Source organism: Mastigoproctus giganteus, chromosome 6, assembly GCF_048544385.1.
Source record: "Mastigoproctus giganteus isolate SK-2022 chromosome 6, ASM4854438v1, whole genome shotgun sequence".
Classification (NCBI taxonomy): domain Eukaryota; kingdom Metazoa; phylum Arthropoda; class Arachnida; order Uropygi; family Thelyphonidae; genus Mastigoproctus; species Mastigoproctus giganteus.
In genome coordinates, this window is record NC_143580.1 from 122,111,421 (window position 1) to 122,126,501 (window position 15,081).

The 15,081-nt window shown below is 38.7% G+C and overlaps 1 protein-coding gene across 1 annotated transcript in view; it reads right to left on the minus strand.

The window, feature by feature from the left end:
- The window catches only part of mRpS35 (mitochondrial ribosomal protein S35), a 157,091-nt gene that overhangs the window by 45,113 nt on the left and 96,897 nt on the right, over positions 1 to 15,081 (minus strand). The window contains exon 5 of the mRNA XM_090375310.1: positions 12,287 to 12,396. Coding sequence (XP_090231436.1) covers positions 12,287 to 12,396 — 110 coding nt within the window. The remainder of the gene's footprint in view (positions 1 to 12,286; positions 12,397 to 15,081) is intronic.

The window sequence follows — 15,081 nt, forward strand, 5'->3', positions numbered from 1 at the left end:
CTCCTGGGGAGGAGAGGCTTTCCTCTCCTTGCCTCACCAATTTTTTCACTCTGGTGGGGCACGGGCATGCCTCACTACCTGCAGGGGCCATCTACTCTGTCGGCCCCTTATTTCCAATTTCTTCCCCCCAGTCTTCATCCTTCCCCCAAACTTTTGTCTTGCACAGCGTTTAGCCCTACATGTCAAAATCAAAAGAGAACATCAAAATTCTTGCCCGAACCTATTTGGTTTTTAAAACTCACTTTCACCGCACAGCCCCACATCGCGCACTATTAATACTAACTTGTAAAGTATCACTAATATCAACCTCGATTTTTTTTTTTTTTTTTTTTTTTCTTGGTCCTAGCCACTAAAATCCCAGGAAAGTAAGTGGCAAGACCAGCCAGAGTACAAATATTGGTAACACCCGGCCGGCCTCCCTGTGGCAGGTATTGGTAACGTCGGGTCTCACTAGGGGCCCGGCGGCTAACAGGCCGGACGAACAATGGGCACAACAAACTACATAGTACATATCCCACACACTTTTAAATCTCTGGCTTGTCCGATACAGAGAATATACGCGGAGATGGGAGAAATCCCAGGTGCCGTCAGACCCCGAACATACCTAATACCTAGACCCCCTGCTTACGTTGGTTCACATCTGGGTGATCACCCACAATGTGCTTGTGCATGGAGGGTTATACCCAGCATTACTAACAGTCCCACCAGTGTGAAGGTGCAAGCAGAGGATTTGGCTGTCACAGACTGTCCGGACTTCGCTGAAATTGCCATTTCTTTTGAAGACCGCCCAGACTTCGTCATTTCTTTTTGTGAAGCAATAACACCAAGATTCAGTTCCTTAAAGTCCTGTATCCCAATATCAGCTGCTCGTTTCAGCACTTCTACTATTATCATTTTAGTCTCACTGAAATACCCAAGCATCTAAGTTCATTATCCAATTACACAAGATTTCTTCCAAATTTCGCCATTTAGGTGGAATTTTACAAATATTGTGCTTCATTTTATCAGCTTCTTGTAATAAAACTTCCTGCTTCCTCCACTGATGAATCATCTTCTCAGTGAGCATTGGTCAAAATTTCATTCTGTTGCTCTGTTCCTGTGTTCTTTGGCATATTGTACTACTTTTAGCTTAAATCTAATAGTATGATTTTGCCTTCTTGATGAGGCCTGCGATTGATTAGGGCTTAAATGTATAACTGGAATTCGCTTGTTACTCCAACAACGGCCTGGTAATTACTGAAAAGTGTACTAACGTATAGTGGTTAACTATCCATCAACTACTATACGTTAACTCTCGGTTTTGCGCATGTGCTGTATTTCTACTTTCCACTTCTAAGACAGAAGGCAATTTTTTAAGGTATTTATAAGGAAAAAAAGTATCATATAAGTCGACAAATATGGTAATTTAAAACTCTGAGAAGTTATATGTAATGGTATAGTATAACATGTACTAGGATAGCATAACGAGTTCAGGTTATATGTAATGGTATAGCATAACACGTATCATGGTGTTTAGGAATCTAAATTTATTTGATTAATTTTCGTTGTTAGTGAATTAAATTGTATTTAAGGGGAAATGATGCCCAAGACTAGAGCAGCAAAGTAACAGGCATAAAGTGCTGTGGTTTGGAGAAGAACCAAAGGAGTGATTTTCCTATGAATCGGTCTAATGAAATGTGTAATTTGTGCAATGTTTGCTGACTTTTTAGGACAGGATATGATACAGCCAAGGTGGGGATGTCTTTGTGCATGTGTTCCGTACAGAGAGAGTGAACACACGCACAAAGACACACGCACGCACGTGTGTGTGTTCAGTACAGACAGTGTGTGAAGAAATTAGGTGTCAACTCAGTGCTCCGATGGCCATTTATGAGAGCTTGAAGAGTAGGGTGGATGCCCTCAAAGGAATTAAAATAGGGGCCCATCAAGCTCTCAGCAGGCCAACTCAACAGAGCTTACACTTGTGCATTATGCTAACACAGCAGCAATCACCAAAGCAGAATGTGCTGGTCCCACCAGGAGGTAATTATTATCAGTGAGTCTATTGTCAAGGAAACAGGAAATATATTGTGCAAGGATAGGTGAATGGGACCAGGGTATGTCTGCCAGGGGGAAAAGCAGATGATGTGGCAGAGCAGATATCATCATTTAAGAGCATAAAAGATGATATTGTTTTGCACTGACATGTGTATTTTTTTCTGATTCTGCACTTTGTTTCTTGAATACCAAACTTTTTCTAGGCTTAATTTAAGTTTATGAAATTCATCCTCCCTTGCTTGCCCATTAAATTCACTGAATTTCAGATGTTTTGTCTCAGTGCCACTTGAGGGTAAACTCTTTATTCACAGCCTCAATTGCATGGCAAATTAGGCATATGGGCTTGCCAAAGTGTCGTGTAAAACAGTATTTTTCTGTCCAAGTGTCTTGGAATACTCGGTATCCACCATCCTGCATTTTGTTGCCATTGGAGTTCACTGAACAAAAAAAAAAAAAAAAAAAATTCAAACATTACTATCACTATAACTATTATAACTGTAAGTGAAGATAATGCCTCACAGTTTAGCTATAAATTACACCACCATGCCACAAGTAGAAAGTAAAAAAACGCATGCACTGTATGACAGAAAAAAACTCATCCAAGGAGATGGCAAGTGAAAGAGTGACAGACGTGCCTATATGCAAGCACCTCCCACGCCAAGCGTGGCTGAGGCAACACAAGCCGTGGTGCCGTCAGGCACTATAGCACAGACAGAAAACGGGAGCTATGGGAGATCTAAACCAAACAAAAATCTAAATGCTTCTTTTTTGTTTCTGTTTTAGATATTAATTTTTTTGACTTATAACCACATATGTATGTTTATATATGTGGCCCGTAACGCTGTCCAAATCGCTATAATTTATTAAAATACTGCTCTTTGACATCAGGCACGACATAGAATAGAACTCGAATTCTTTTTTAGGACCACCGCAGGCCAGGTGGATATGATATTTCTTTTTTGAAACTACAGGCCAAATGATTTCAGGTGGCGGGCCAAATAGGGCCTGGGGGCCATAGATTGCCAACTGCTGGTCTAGACAGTGATATAAAAGCTGTATACTTGGTTAACAGTTTCATATGTTCTTTGCTTACGTCAAAATTACTTTATCAAGTTTAGAATTTTCCATAAGAAAAAGGGTAAAATTTTTTTAAGAATATGTTTGCTGAATTTTAATTATTTAGTTTGAGTGAAGTATGCAAAGAAGAAAGCACTCTGTTAACTGATTTGCTACAGTGAAATATAGAGTGAAGTTGAGTATGTAATATAACTGATATAAACTAGAAAAATTTTCTTGAAAAAAATTGTGCTGATTTATTCAAATGTTTGTGTTGTTGTTGTTTTGGTTTTTAGGAGCATTAGCAACTAAGGCCATATTGCTCTGGGGATATGCGGTGGTCATTCCCTGACCTTTCCGCGCATCCTCCGTATTTGGTGGTCACAGGCTCGAACCCCGGTCTAATCAAGAAACGTGTTCTTTGGCATATTTGGCACTGCTGCTCCTGCCCACCTGGCTATGGAGGCGGCCAAATGTTTGTGTGCACTTGTTTTTTTGCCAAAGCAACTAAGGCTACAATGCATCATAAATTTGCACACATTCTTTGTCTATTTTGCCTGATGAAAAAGCTGAGTTTCAGCAAGGTAAAAACCATGAAACCCATGCCAGTGGTCAAGGGTTGCATGGTTTTTGCCCTGCATAATTCAGCCATGGTGTAAAAAAAAAAAAAAAAAGTCCACAAAATGTAAACCACCTTGCCAGGATTTAGGTCAAGGCCTTTATCACACAGAGTGGAAGGACAAAAACTATAACTAATCATTTGTTTACTGAATGCACATTCAGTAACATGCATTCAGCAAAGTTCATTCCCTATGCTCGTGATGCAAATACACAACGCTTACTTTTGTGTGGAAAACACATTTGAGTCCTAAAAATACTTACTGAAGAATGATATTGAATCAAACTCTACAAAAAATATTATGTTACACTAAAGGCACATAGAGAGGACACATAAATATAAGCAGCAGCAAATGTGTTAAACACATGGTTGCCATATGATAGTAATGCAAGGACTGAAAGTAATAAACAAGTAAAACAAATAATCAAAGTGCAATAAATTTATTCCTTCATGGATATGGCTGAACATGGTTTATGCAGAAGACAATTAAACAATTCAGTGGTGAGGTTGTTACATATGGATGGATCTCACCACGGTAAATTTCATAGCAGCAGACTTTGTAGAATGAAAGTATAGAGTAAAATTAGTTTCAAAATTCAAATCATAAAAAAATTTTCTTTTCTTTTTTTTATGCAATTCTACATCTATTTATTGATTCACTTTTCATCAAATGCTGGAGTTGAATTCTGCAGAAATGCTTCAATTTCAACTTTTGTGAGTCCAAAGTGGACAAAACAGGTCAGCGGGTGCAATCTTCTTCAATTTTGTGCTGCCTCCTATTATGAAATGCATTTACAATTAGTTGGAAACACAGATAAGAGATGGCAGCAGATACTAAAAAAAAAAATTAGCATCAGTAGTGGCAAATGATGCAAGGAAGCATGCATACATATAAAATTAACAAAAAAAAAAAAAAACTGTCCAATCCCTCTAATAATTTGTCTAGTTCCTCTTTAAATTTATTCAAGCCACCCACTTCCACAACACAAGATGGAAGTTTGTTCCAACAACCAACTGCTAGCAGAAGGCAAACTTTTTCATATGTATCCTGCAACCATCCTTATTCAATTTAAATTATGCCTCATACATGTTGGCTGAGCAATAGGAAGGATACCACCAGCATTTAGCTAACTTTCTATTCAAAGCCTCATGCATTAACAATATCTTGATAATTTGTACTTATCAAGATGTGGTATCTTAAAGATATAATTACTGCCAACAGAAATGGGAAAGTATTTTGCTTTTGTAAAGCTGCAAAGATGACTAGAGTGGTCTTAGACAGTTTTTATATTCTTTTCAGTGGGAACCAACTGAGGTTACCAACTGCATATTCTAATTGGAAGGTGTTCAGGGAAGTAATCAGAGAGGCTACTACACTTTATACCAACTATGAGATACTTTTCAAGGTTTACACCTAAAAGGATACCAGATGGATTGATACAAAGAAGAAAAATATGTGGATTGATTAAAGTAAGTACAAACTAGTCATCAGTCAGGTGAATATGAAGATTAGGAAATTAACACAGATTATGAGATATCCCTAACAATGAAAATAAAATAAAAATGGCACCCAGGGTGAATGGGATCTATCCAGTTATATTAAAGGAGGCAGCAAACCCTTAGCCATAATTATGATAGTTTCCTTGGACTCAGGGGAGGTACCCATGGACTGGAGATGTGCAAATGTGACCCCAATTCACAAAGGAGGATCAAAGGGTGACACAAATAATTATAGACCTGTTAGTTTAACTTCTGTTACAGGGAAATTAATGGAGACACTGGTTAAAGAAGCACTGCAGGATCATCTAGACAAGACTTCAGTAATAGCTCAGACACAGCATGGTTTTGTTAAGGGGAAGTCTTGTCTGACCAATTTAATTGGATACTATGATGTGGTCACAAAGCAACTGGATGCAGGGAATAACTTTGATATCATATATTTGGATCTTAGGAAAGGCTTTTGATACTGTTGCACATGGAAGACTGCTGCACAAATTGGAGAAGTGCAGCATTAGAGGCAAATTGCTGCTATGGATAAAGGGATGGTTGAGTGGGAGAAAACAAAGAGTGGTAATCAATGGACACTGCTCTTCATGGACTAATGTTATTAGTGGAGTCCCTCAGGGTTCAGAGTGTTGGGTCCATTGTTTTCTGTATTTATAAATGATATTGATGATGGTTATTAGGCTTGATGTCCAAGTTTCCAGACGATACGAAGGTTGGCAGGGTTGTTCATGACACTAATGACAGTACGATGCTGGAACAGAATCTAGAAAATTTGAGCAGATGGGATGAGAGGTGGCAAATGACGTTTAATACTGACAAATGTAAAGTACTACATATGGGGAAGCAGTAACCCCCAGAGAAACGTATCAACTGTGTGGTACTACACTGACAGTGGTAGAGAATGAAAAGAAACTGGGGGTAATTGTGCAGGCAGATATGAAGTTTTCTGAGGAGTGCAGACAGTCTGCAAGAGTATCTCATGGTGTCTTGTCAATAATATACAAGAATTTTTCTAGCAGGGATAAGGAGGTGATTATCCCCTTATATAAGGCAATGGTCAGACCACACCTTGAGTACTGTATACTGCTCTGGAGGCATCATTTCAAGAAGGATGTACAGCTGTTGGAACAAGTACAGAGACGGGCAACAAGATTAATGAATGGAACCAAGGGTTGCGCTTATGAAGGAAGGCTTAAGTTTTTCAGATTACAGTGTCTGGAGACAAGGCACCTGCGAGGTGATCTGATTGAGGTGTATAAAGCCTCGAATGGTTTGAGCATGCTCAATGCTGATGGGATTCTTCCTCTTGCTCAGAATAATCATGAGAGGGCATAAATTCAAATTGAGGAAAGACAGTTGTAGGATAGATGTGTGGAAGTTTGCCTTTCGCCAGCAGGAAGTTGATTGGTGGAACAGACTTCCATCTTTAGTTGTGGAAGTTGATAGCCTAAATAAATTTAAGGTTGAGCTGGGCAGGTATTTGGAACGAAGAGAGGAGTTAAATGGGAGCGGGTTTTTTTTTTGGCTGATGCTGCATAAACTTGCTTTTTTGCATTGTATGCCTTTATTAATGCTAATGCTAAAAGTAGCAAAGAATTCTTTGCTTTATGTGTAGAAGGAAAGAGATTAACAACACTGGCCCACTACATGTGAATGCATAACTATTGATGATCCTGTTCAGGTTCTGATAAACTAAATAAATACTTTGCATTTACAGTTATGCATGAAGATGTTTTAGGGCTGGGAAGCACTACAAGCACACCAAGTTATAACTGAGAAGTAAATAATTTTATTATGATTGAGAAGAAAGTGAAAGAGAAATTGTTGCTGCTAAAATTAAGTAAGACACCAGGAATATAAGGAATCTATGAAGTTATATTAAAAGAATCAGCAAAAAGAGGACACAACTTGGATGTAATTATAAGAGCATCCTTAGATATTCAGGGTTCTTATAGATTGGAGGTGTTCAAATGTATCTCTTATTCACAAAGGCAACATGAGCAATTATAAACCTATAAACTCGACCTTCTATTCCATGGAAATTACAGACAGTGGTTGAAGAAGTACTGTAGGATCACCTCAATGGAAATGAAATATACAGTAATCACCACGAGTTTACTAAGAGGGGATCCTGTCTGGCTAACCTGATTATCTGTTATAACTCTTAACAAAGGAACTAGATGCAAATAATAATTCTGACATTAGATATTTAGATTTCAGTCAAGTTTCCACATGAAATACTGCTGTACAAATTGGAGCAGCATGGCATTAGAGGCAAGTTACCATTATGGATAAAGCAATGATTGAATGGCATAAGACAGAGGGTGGTTATAAACGGGCACTGCTCTTCTTGGACTAATGTTATTAGTAGAGTCACTCGTGGTTCATCGCCGGGCTCCTTACCATTTAAAATATAAACAATACTGGTGAAAGAATATCAATCCTATTGTCTAAGACACAAAGGTTGAAAGGGTTGTTAATGATGGGAATCAAAGCATACTACTACTGCATAACTTTGCATAACCTACTACTGCATAACCTTGAATAACTAGAGATAGGCTGAGAACTAATAATAAATAAAAATAAATTTTCTGTTTATACTCAGTTTTCTCTCTGTCTTCTTACTTCTCCACTAATTCTGATGTTCCCCAAGGTCCAGTTCTTTCTCCCTCTCTTTTCCTCTTGTATATTAATGACCTTCTTCCACTGACTGGAAATCCTATCCATTGTTTTGCCGATGATAGCACATTGCATTCTACCTTCCAGTTTGGGAAGGTAGAATGCCCTGCTCAAACAGTTTCAACTTCTCAAATATCCAATACCAATTCTTTAAATGATGATCTCCTAGTAATTCTCCAGGGCTGCAAAGATAACTGAGTTGATTTAAATCCTTCTAAAACTCATTCTGTCTTATATCTCATAATAAGGACTCTTCTGCTCCTATGCTTATCTTTGATGGCACTCTGATTTCTAGGCAAGATCATATATCTCTATTGGGAGATTACCCTGACTCCTAATCTCTCTTGGCATAAGCACATTACAAATCTCATTTTCATAAATGTGGGGTTGAATTAAAAAGTGGAGGAGGAAAGTATCTGAGAGTTACAATAAGGGCAGATATGAAGTTTTCTGAACAATGTAAACAGGTAGCCAGGAAAGCCAATGGTGTCCTATTGATGATTTAGGAACGTTGTTATCCTGTAGAGAAATAAGGAGGTCATAATCCCACGGTATAAGGCAATTGTAAGACCACATTTTGAATGTTCGAGTATGGGGACCTCGTCTGAAAAAAGACATTGAGCTTCTTGAAAGGATCCAAAGACAGGTAACTCGAATGGTGAGACTGGCAAAAAGGATGACTGTATGAGAAAAGACCATGATTATGTGGGCTATTGTGATTATAAACCACAATCAGGTCACCTACAGAGGTGACCTGATGGTGGTTTATAAGGCTCTGAGAAGGATTAGTAAAATGAAGATGAAATTTTCACTGTTATAAAGAACTCCAGAACTAGGGCTCATAAATTCAAATTACAGAGATGGGGTTTAGGTTAGATTGTGGGAAGTTTTTTTTTAGCCAGTGAGTCTTGATTGCTGGAACAAGTTGCTTCGCTGGTAGTTGAGGCTGACAGTTTGAATAAATTCAAAGGTCAACTGGATAGGTACCTGTATAAGGAGGAAAGCATATAATTTGTGTTTTCTTATCTACTTGCAGTTTTGTTTTTACCAGTGCAGCAAAAGCTTGTGGCTCCCTTGCACTATATGGTGAATACTATTACTTCCTCTGTATCTAAGAAACTGGATTTTCTCTTTCGCTCTCAGCTTTACTTTTCTTCCAAACAGCTGTTCACTCGGTACAAATCGCAAATCCGCCCTACCATGGAATATTGTTCCCACATGTAGGGCAGTGTCCCCAAAACATCTCTCAGGCTTCTCTGGGTTCTATTCAAAAGAGAGCAGTTAGGCCAATTAATGACTCATCTCTAACAAAATCTCTCCATTCTCTCTCTCTCTCTCTCTCTCTCTCTCTCTCATAAATGTTCTTATTTCTGTTGCATGCCTTTTATATAGATACTTTCATGGGCACTGTTCTTCTGAATTGGTTTCTATAATTTCCACTCTCTCTTCCAAAGCAGTCCGAACACGTGCCACAACCAGTCAATATCCTTTAATGTCCAACTTCAAACTCACAAAACCAACTTTTCTTCTTCCTCACTTATTCATTCAACCTCCATTTTCTGGAACAACCTTCCTTCATACATATTTTCTGAAAATTATAATCTACACAAATTGAAAGGTACTGAGTACTATAGGTTCTAATACCTCACGTGTTTGGGGTTTTCACAAAAAAAAAATAATAATAATACCAATTGGGTGGTACCACACTCAATGTGGTGGAGAACAAAAAAAAAAAAAAAAAAAGCCTAAGAGTATTGTGCAATCTGACATGAGTTCTATGAGCAGTACAGGCAAGCTGCTAGAACAGCTCATAGGGTTGTGTCAATGATAGATTTCACCAGAAGGGGAAGAGGTGATTATCCTATTGTATAAGGCAATGGTTAGGCTACATCTTGAAAAATGCTTCCAGGTCTGGAAGGCTCATTTTAAGAAAGATGTGCATCTCTTAGAATGAGTGGAACAGGTGCAGAGAAAGGCAACTAGATTAGTCAAGACAGGGGCATTCCTAGGATATGTGGTGCCCGGGTGGCAACTGAAATCTGGCACCCCCTTTAAAATTTTCTTCATATATGTATGTAAGTTTCAGGTTTTCAGGCACCTCTTGAATGTTGGTGCGTGGGTGCAGTGCATCCATTGCACCTTCAGGACAGCCTACCCCTCGGTCAAGAACACAAAGAAGTGCTCTTATCACAAAAGACTTCTTTGGTTTGCAAATTTCAGCTCTTGAAAACTAAACACTTGTGAGGAGACCTGACTGAAGTGCGTAAATTTCTTTAAATGGAAGGAGTAAACCTGATAATAGCATTCTAACTCTTTCTTGGAAAAGACATACACAAAGAGGTATCAACTTTAATTAAAAAAGGGTGGCTGCAGAAGAGATTACAAAAATTTGCTTTCAGCCAAATGGTAACTGATTATTGGAACAAACATGTTGGGGAAGTGGGCATACTGAACAAATTTAAGGAAGAAGTTGTTGTTGTGACGTTTCAGGAGCATCAGCGACGAAGGCCATATTGCCATATTGCAATTAACAGACAATATATTGACAAAGGCATATATTGTCTGTTAATTGCATGTGTTCTGAGGTCAATTTTCTGTTTGCTGGACAAAAAACCAGAGTTTCAAGGAGAAAAAACAATTCAAGGAAGAAGAGTGACTGGTGAGGTGGGTAGTTTTTTTGGCTGATTCTGTGTAAGCTTGTTTCCTTTCATCATTTGACAGGAGTACTACTACTACTACACAAAAAAGTGAAATGAAAGTGCTATAATTATATTGCACTTTCATCAATTAATTCTTTGTAATAACAATAGCATTTTCTTGTTATCTACTAATGAAATAAAAATAAACTGCTTTAATGCATCAAGATTTGAAGAGGAAAAATGTCTAGAAGCCTAAAGCATCTTGGATATATTTATAGACAGAATTAACAGAACAAAATGTTTTTCATGAATATTTTATTATGAACAGTGTCAAATAAGGTATACTTCTACGTTGTTATCCTGTAGAGAAATATTTGATATAATAGGCATCCTGGCATACAAATTCCAGGTATCCAATAGAAATCAATCTACCACCTTACAGAGCCACACATTATGCAAATTATTCATGCCTATAAAAATATAGGTTGCGGCTACATAATATCATTCCCATTATTTGGTTTGCTCAGACAGATAGACACACCTCCAGTACATACTCAGGATTGCAAGTCATTGTCATTTAGATGATTCAGGAGACAGGAACCATTACAAGAACAGCTGGACAAGGTTGTCCGAGGACTACGTGAACCAGAACAGACCGCTATCTGGCTCTGACAGCAAAACGGCATCCTATGATGTCATGTCATCAACTGTCTCTTGAGGTTGTTGCAGCCACAGTTGAAAACATTTCCAACTGAACTGTGTTAAGGACCAATTCAAGTGGATTCTATGCAAGGAAGCCAGTGGTTTGTATCCCATTAACTCCACACCACTGCACAGCTCATTGAAACTGGTGCCATGAATATGTGACTTTGAGCCCTGACAAATGGTACAGTTCTGTTCTCTGATGAGTCCCTTTTTAGCCTACAAAAAGATTCTAGATGTTACTTCATCTGGAGACAATGAGGGATGCAGCACCATTCATCCAACGTCAGAGAAAGGAACACTTACAATGGAGGCAGTGTTCTCATGTGGGGGAGAACGATCAACAACTGCAGCCCTCTTCATGGTTTTTACGGGGTACAGAAACCAAATTCCCGAACCCTATGTGCGACTTTTTAGGGGTACGGTTGACCCAGATTTTCTTTTCATGCATGACAACATCACTGCACACAGAGCTCAAGTGGCAGAGGAATATCTTGAAACTGAAGATACCCAATTACTGCTGAGTCCAACACGATCACCAGACTTAAATCAGATCAAACATCTGTGGGACGCTGCTGGGTGTTGTATTGCATGCTGACAGCCAACTCCTCAGCCATTTGGAGAGCAAAGGACTGTGCTGGTGGACGAATAGGATTTGTTGCCATAGAATCTTTATATTGAGCATGGTTCAACCACTGTCAGTCCTGTTTAGCCATGGGGAGATCATACACCGTACTGGTATCATTTGACCATATATTCAAAACATCTTGTACAAACTTCTGTAATGTACAAACTTCTGTAATGTGACTTTTTTTTTGGTAATTGTTATATATCCCCTATAAATGTCTCTTATACCTGGCCGAAGTTTCTTGCTGTCTCCTCATGTCATTGTTATTCTTTGGTACACCATATCAAATTTTGTCCCACTTCATTGCAAGTTGCACAAGTCACACCACATTTTCTATGTGTTCTATTAATTTTGTTGAGCAGTGTAGTATATAGTCACTTATATACATTATAGAATATTTATATACAGAACATGACTCACCTATTGCTAACAAGTGACAGAATATCTGTTGTCGGATCATAACGATCTCCAACTAAACGCAGTAATTTGTCACGGGCATGATAATCAAGGGACAACAAAGATAACTGTATCTGTAAAGAAATTTTTTTTTGAGATTCAGAAATAATTGCTGGCTTAGACAAACAATAAATGTAATTTTCTGAAGTACAATGCAACTTAGACTAAACAAAAATATCTAAACTAGAGTGTGAAAATAGATTTCAGATGATCTCGGCCTCCTACTCAGATCCAGAGTTTTATGAGGCAATACTTGTCACATTAAAAGTCCACACTGCACTCTTGGATATAGCAGTCATCTACATCCCTACTGTCCTTAATCTAGAATTGATAAATAATGTAGTAGACTGGCTTCTCAACAAACTACATGTGTTAGCCACCCATATAATAATATGTGGAGATTTCAACCTTCCATCATAGCTCAATAACCTGCTGGACACCATGTTAAACAGGCTGCAGCCATGCTCCATCTCTCTCATCAATGACCAACCCACAAGGGGCAAAAATAAACTAGACCTGATTTTGTCTTTTGGAAAATGTCTGATGTACCGCCAGAATTGTTTTTTTCTATCTGATCACAGTCCGGTTGCTGTCCTCATAATGCTGCCCTATATTGACTTCAATGTTAAGGACAAAGGACATATGCCTTTCTGAACCTGAATAAAAGTATATGCTGCTAGCTGTATCCCTTGGAATTGTCTACTCACATGCAAAGCCTTACCTGCAACATCTCTCTTAAGCAGTTGGATCAACACTGTTGAAGAATTTACAGCTTCCAAACTTGTAAGGATCTAATCAAGATCAAGAGCTTGGTGGAACTCAATCCTGTCTTGTTTAAACTAAAGCAAACTCTGCACAGAAAATGGAAACAGTCAAATAATAAACGAGACAGAATTAACTACTCATTGGCCAGAGCAAAATTTATCAGGGAACAATCTAAAGCAATCAACTGCTACATGAAAGATACACTTGACAAGGGAAAGCTACCCTGATGCAGATATAGGAATGATACATATCAGGCAATTGACAGTGAAGCTTGGATGGACCACATCAGTAGATTCTCCAACACACATCATCAGTCACATATCATGATGGAGTTTGAGAGGGTTCGGTTGGTTGATAATGCGCTGGAGTCTGTTATTATCACTAAAGAAGTGCTGATACAGCATATTAATCCCCCCCCAGGGCCACTAAGACAGCTGGAGTCAATCAGGTCACTCACTTCATGGTAAAGTGTCTCAGCCCATATTTAATTGGACCACTGCAAGCTATTTATAACTATCCTTGATAATAGAGTTTTCCCTGAAAACTGGAATAAGTATGCTGTAATCTCTATGCCAAAAATTACAAACCCTAACCATATGGAGCACTATAGGCCTATATCTACTGCATCTACACTCTTGAAAATACTGGAGAAAGCTCCACTGCCAAATTTAACAGATCAGATCCTGGCCAGTCAGCCTCAACAAATTCATTATGCATTATCTAGATCGGCAATTACGAACCTCCTTACAGTGCAAACTGTGATACTGAATGCTTTCCAAGCCAGAAATGAAGTTGCAATAATATATGCTAATATAAAGGCCACCTTCTGAATGCACATGCCCTACTACATCTGCTGCAACATGCCTTCGAAATAAAAGGAAACTTGCTGAAGTTCCTGCAGTCCCTACTAACTTGTCATTCCATTTATTTGTATACAGACAGTTAGATCCTCCAACGACCAGTCCATGCAGGAGTTCCACAAGGTGGCATCTTATCCAGACTCCTCTTTACAGCAATGATGATCCCATTCTGTAATGGCAAGGATGATGTATACATGTACACAGATATTAAAATTCTAACAACCATCCAACTGCCCTTGTCTATTATGCATTGTGGGACCAGATGAATCATAAGCTTATGGATTTATTCATGTACTCAGATAAATTTGGCCTGGCCCTAAATCCACAGAAGAAAGTAATGATGGTGTACTTGCTGAAAAAGTACTGACTTGCTTGTAAAGAAAATGAACTATCTTCGCTGGACAACCAAACAGCTCCTCTTGCATGTGAAACAAACTGCGACAACTGCATGTTATATAACAACCACAGTGTATTCAGCCATATTATATGGTGCTGAATTATGGGTGTCGGCCACACCTACCCACATTAGGAGAATATATGTGACTGAATTCTAGCTGAAGTGGGCCAACAATAAGCACCATCTCCCCTCAGTTAAGGACCATGCAGCTTGCTGAATAGCTTAAACTACAGCATTAACCAGACAGTGTGTGTGTTATGGAAGTTTAATGGCTAAGCTTCTGGGGCTATAGTGCTCCTATCAGACATTGCCTGAAAATGACTAATAACTACAATAATAACTACATATCATCATCATGCTTCTGCCAGCTTTGTGAGTGGCACATCCTGCCATCCGCCTTAAGAGGCATGAAATCCCTGAGGATGAAGGCCAACAGATTGAATATGGCTGATAGATTCATACCAGCCAGGGCGTTGGAATCAATCCACAGCTTATTTCAAATTGGAATTGACCTAGAAAGGCTAATAGAAGATCCGACAGAGGAAATAAACAGCAGTGTGGTTTGCTCGGGCTACTATCGCCTAACAGATCTGCGCATTTTTTGAACAACTGTGCATATTCAATAGTATGCTTATGTGAACAAGTGTACCACATCTATAGTGTATTCAGATGTGCGGTGTTGTTATACTGGGCAATTTTTTTTTTTTTTTTTTTTAAGTTAACTGCCAGGACTCTAC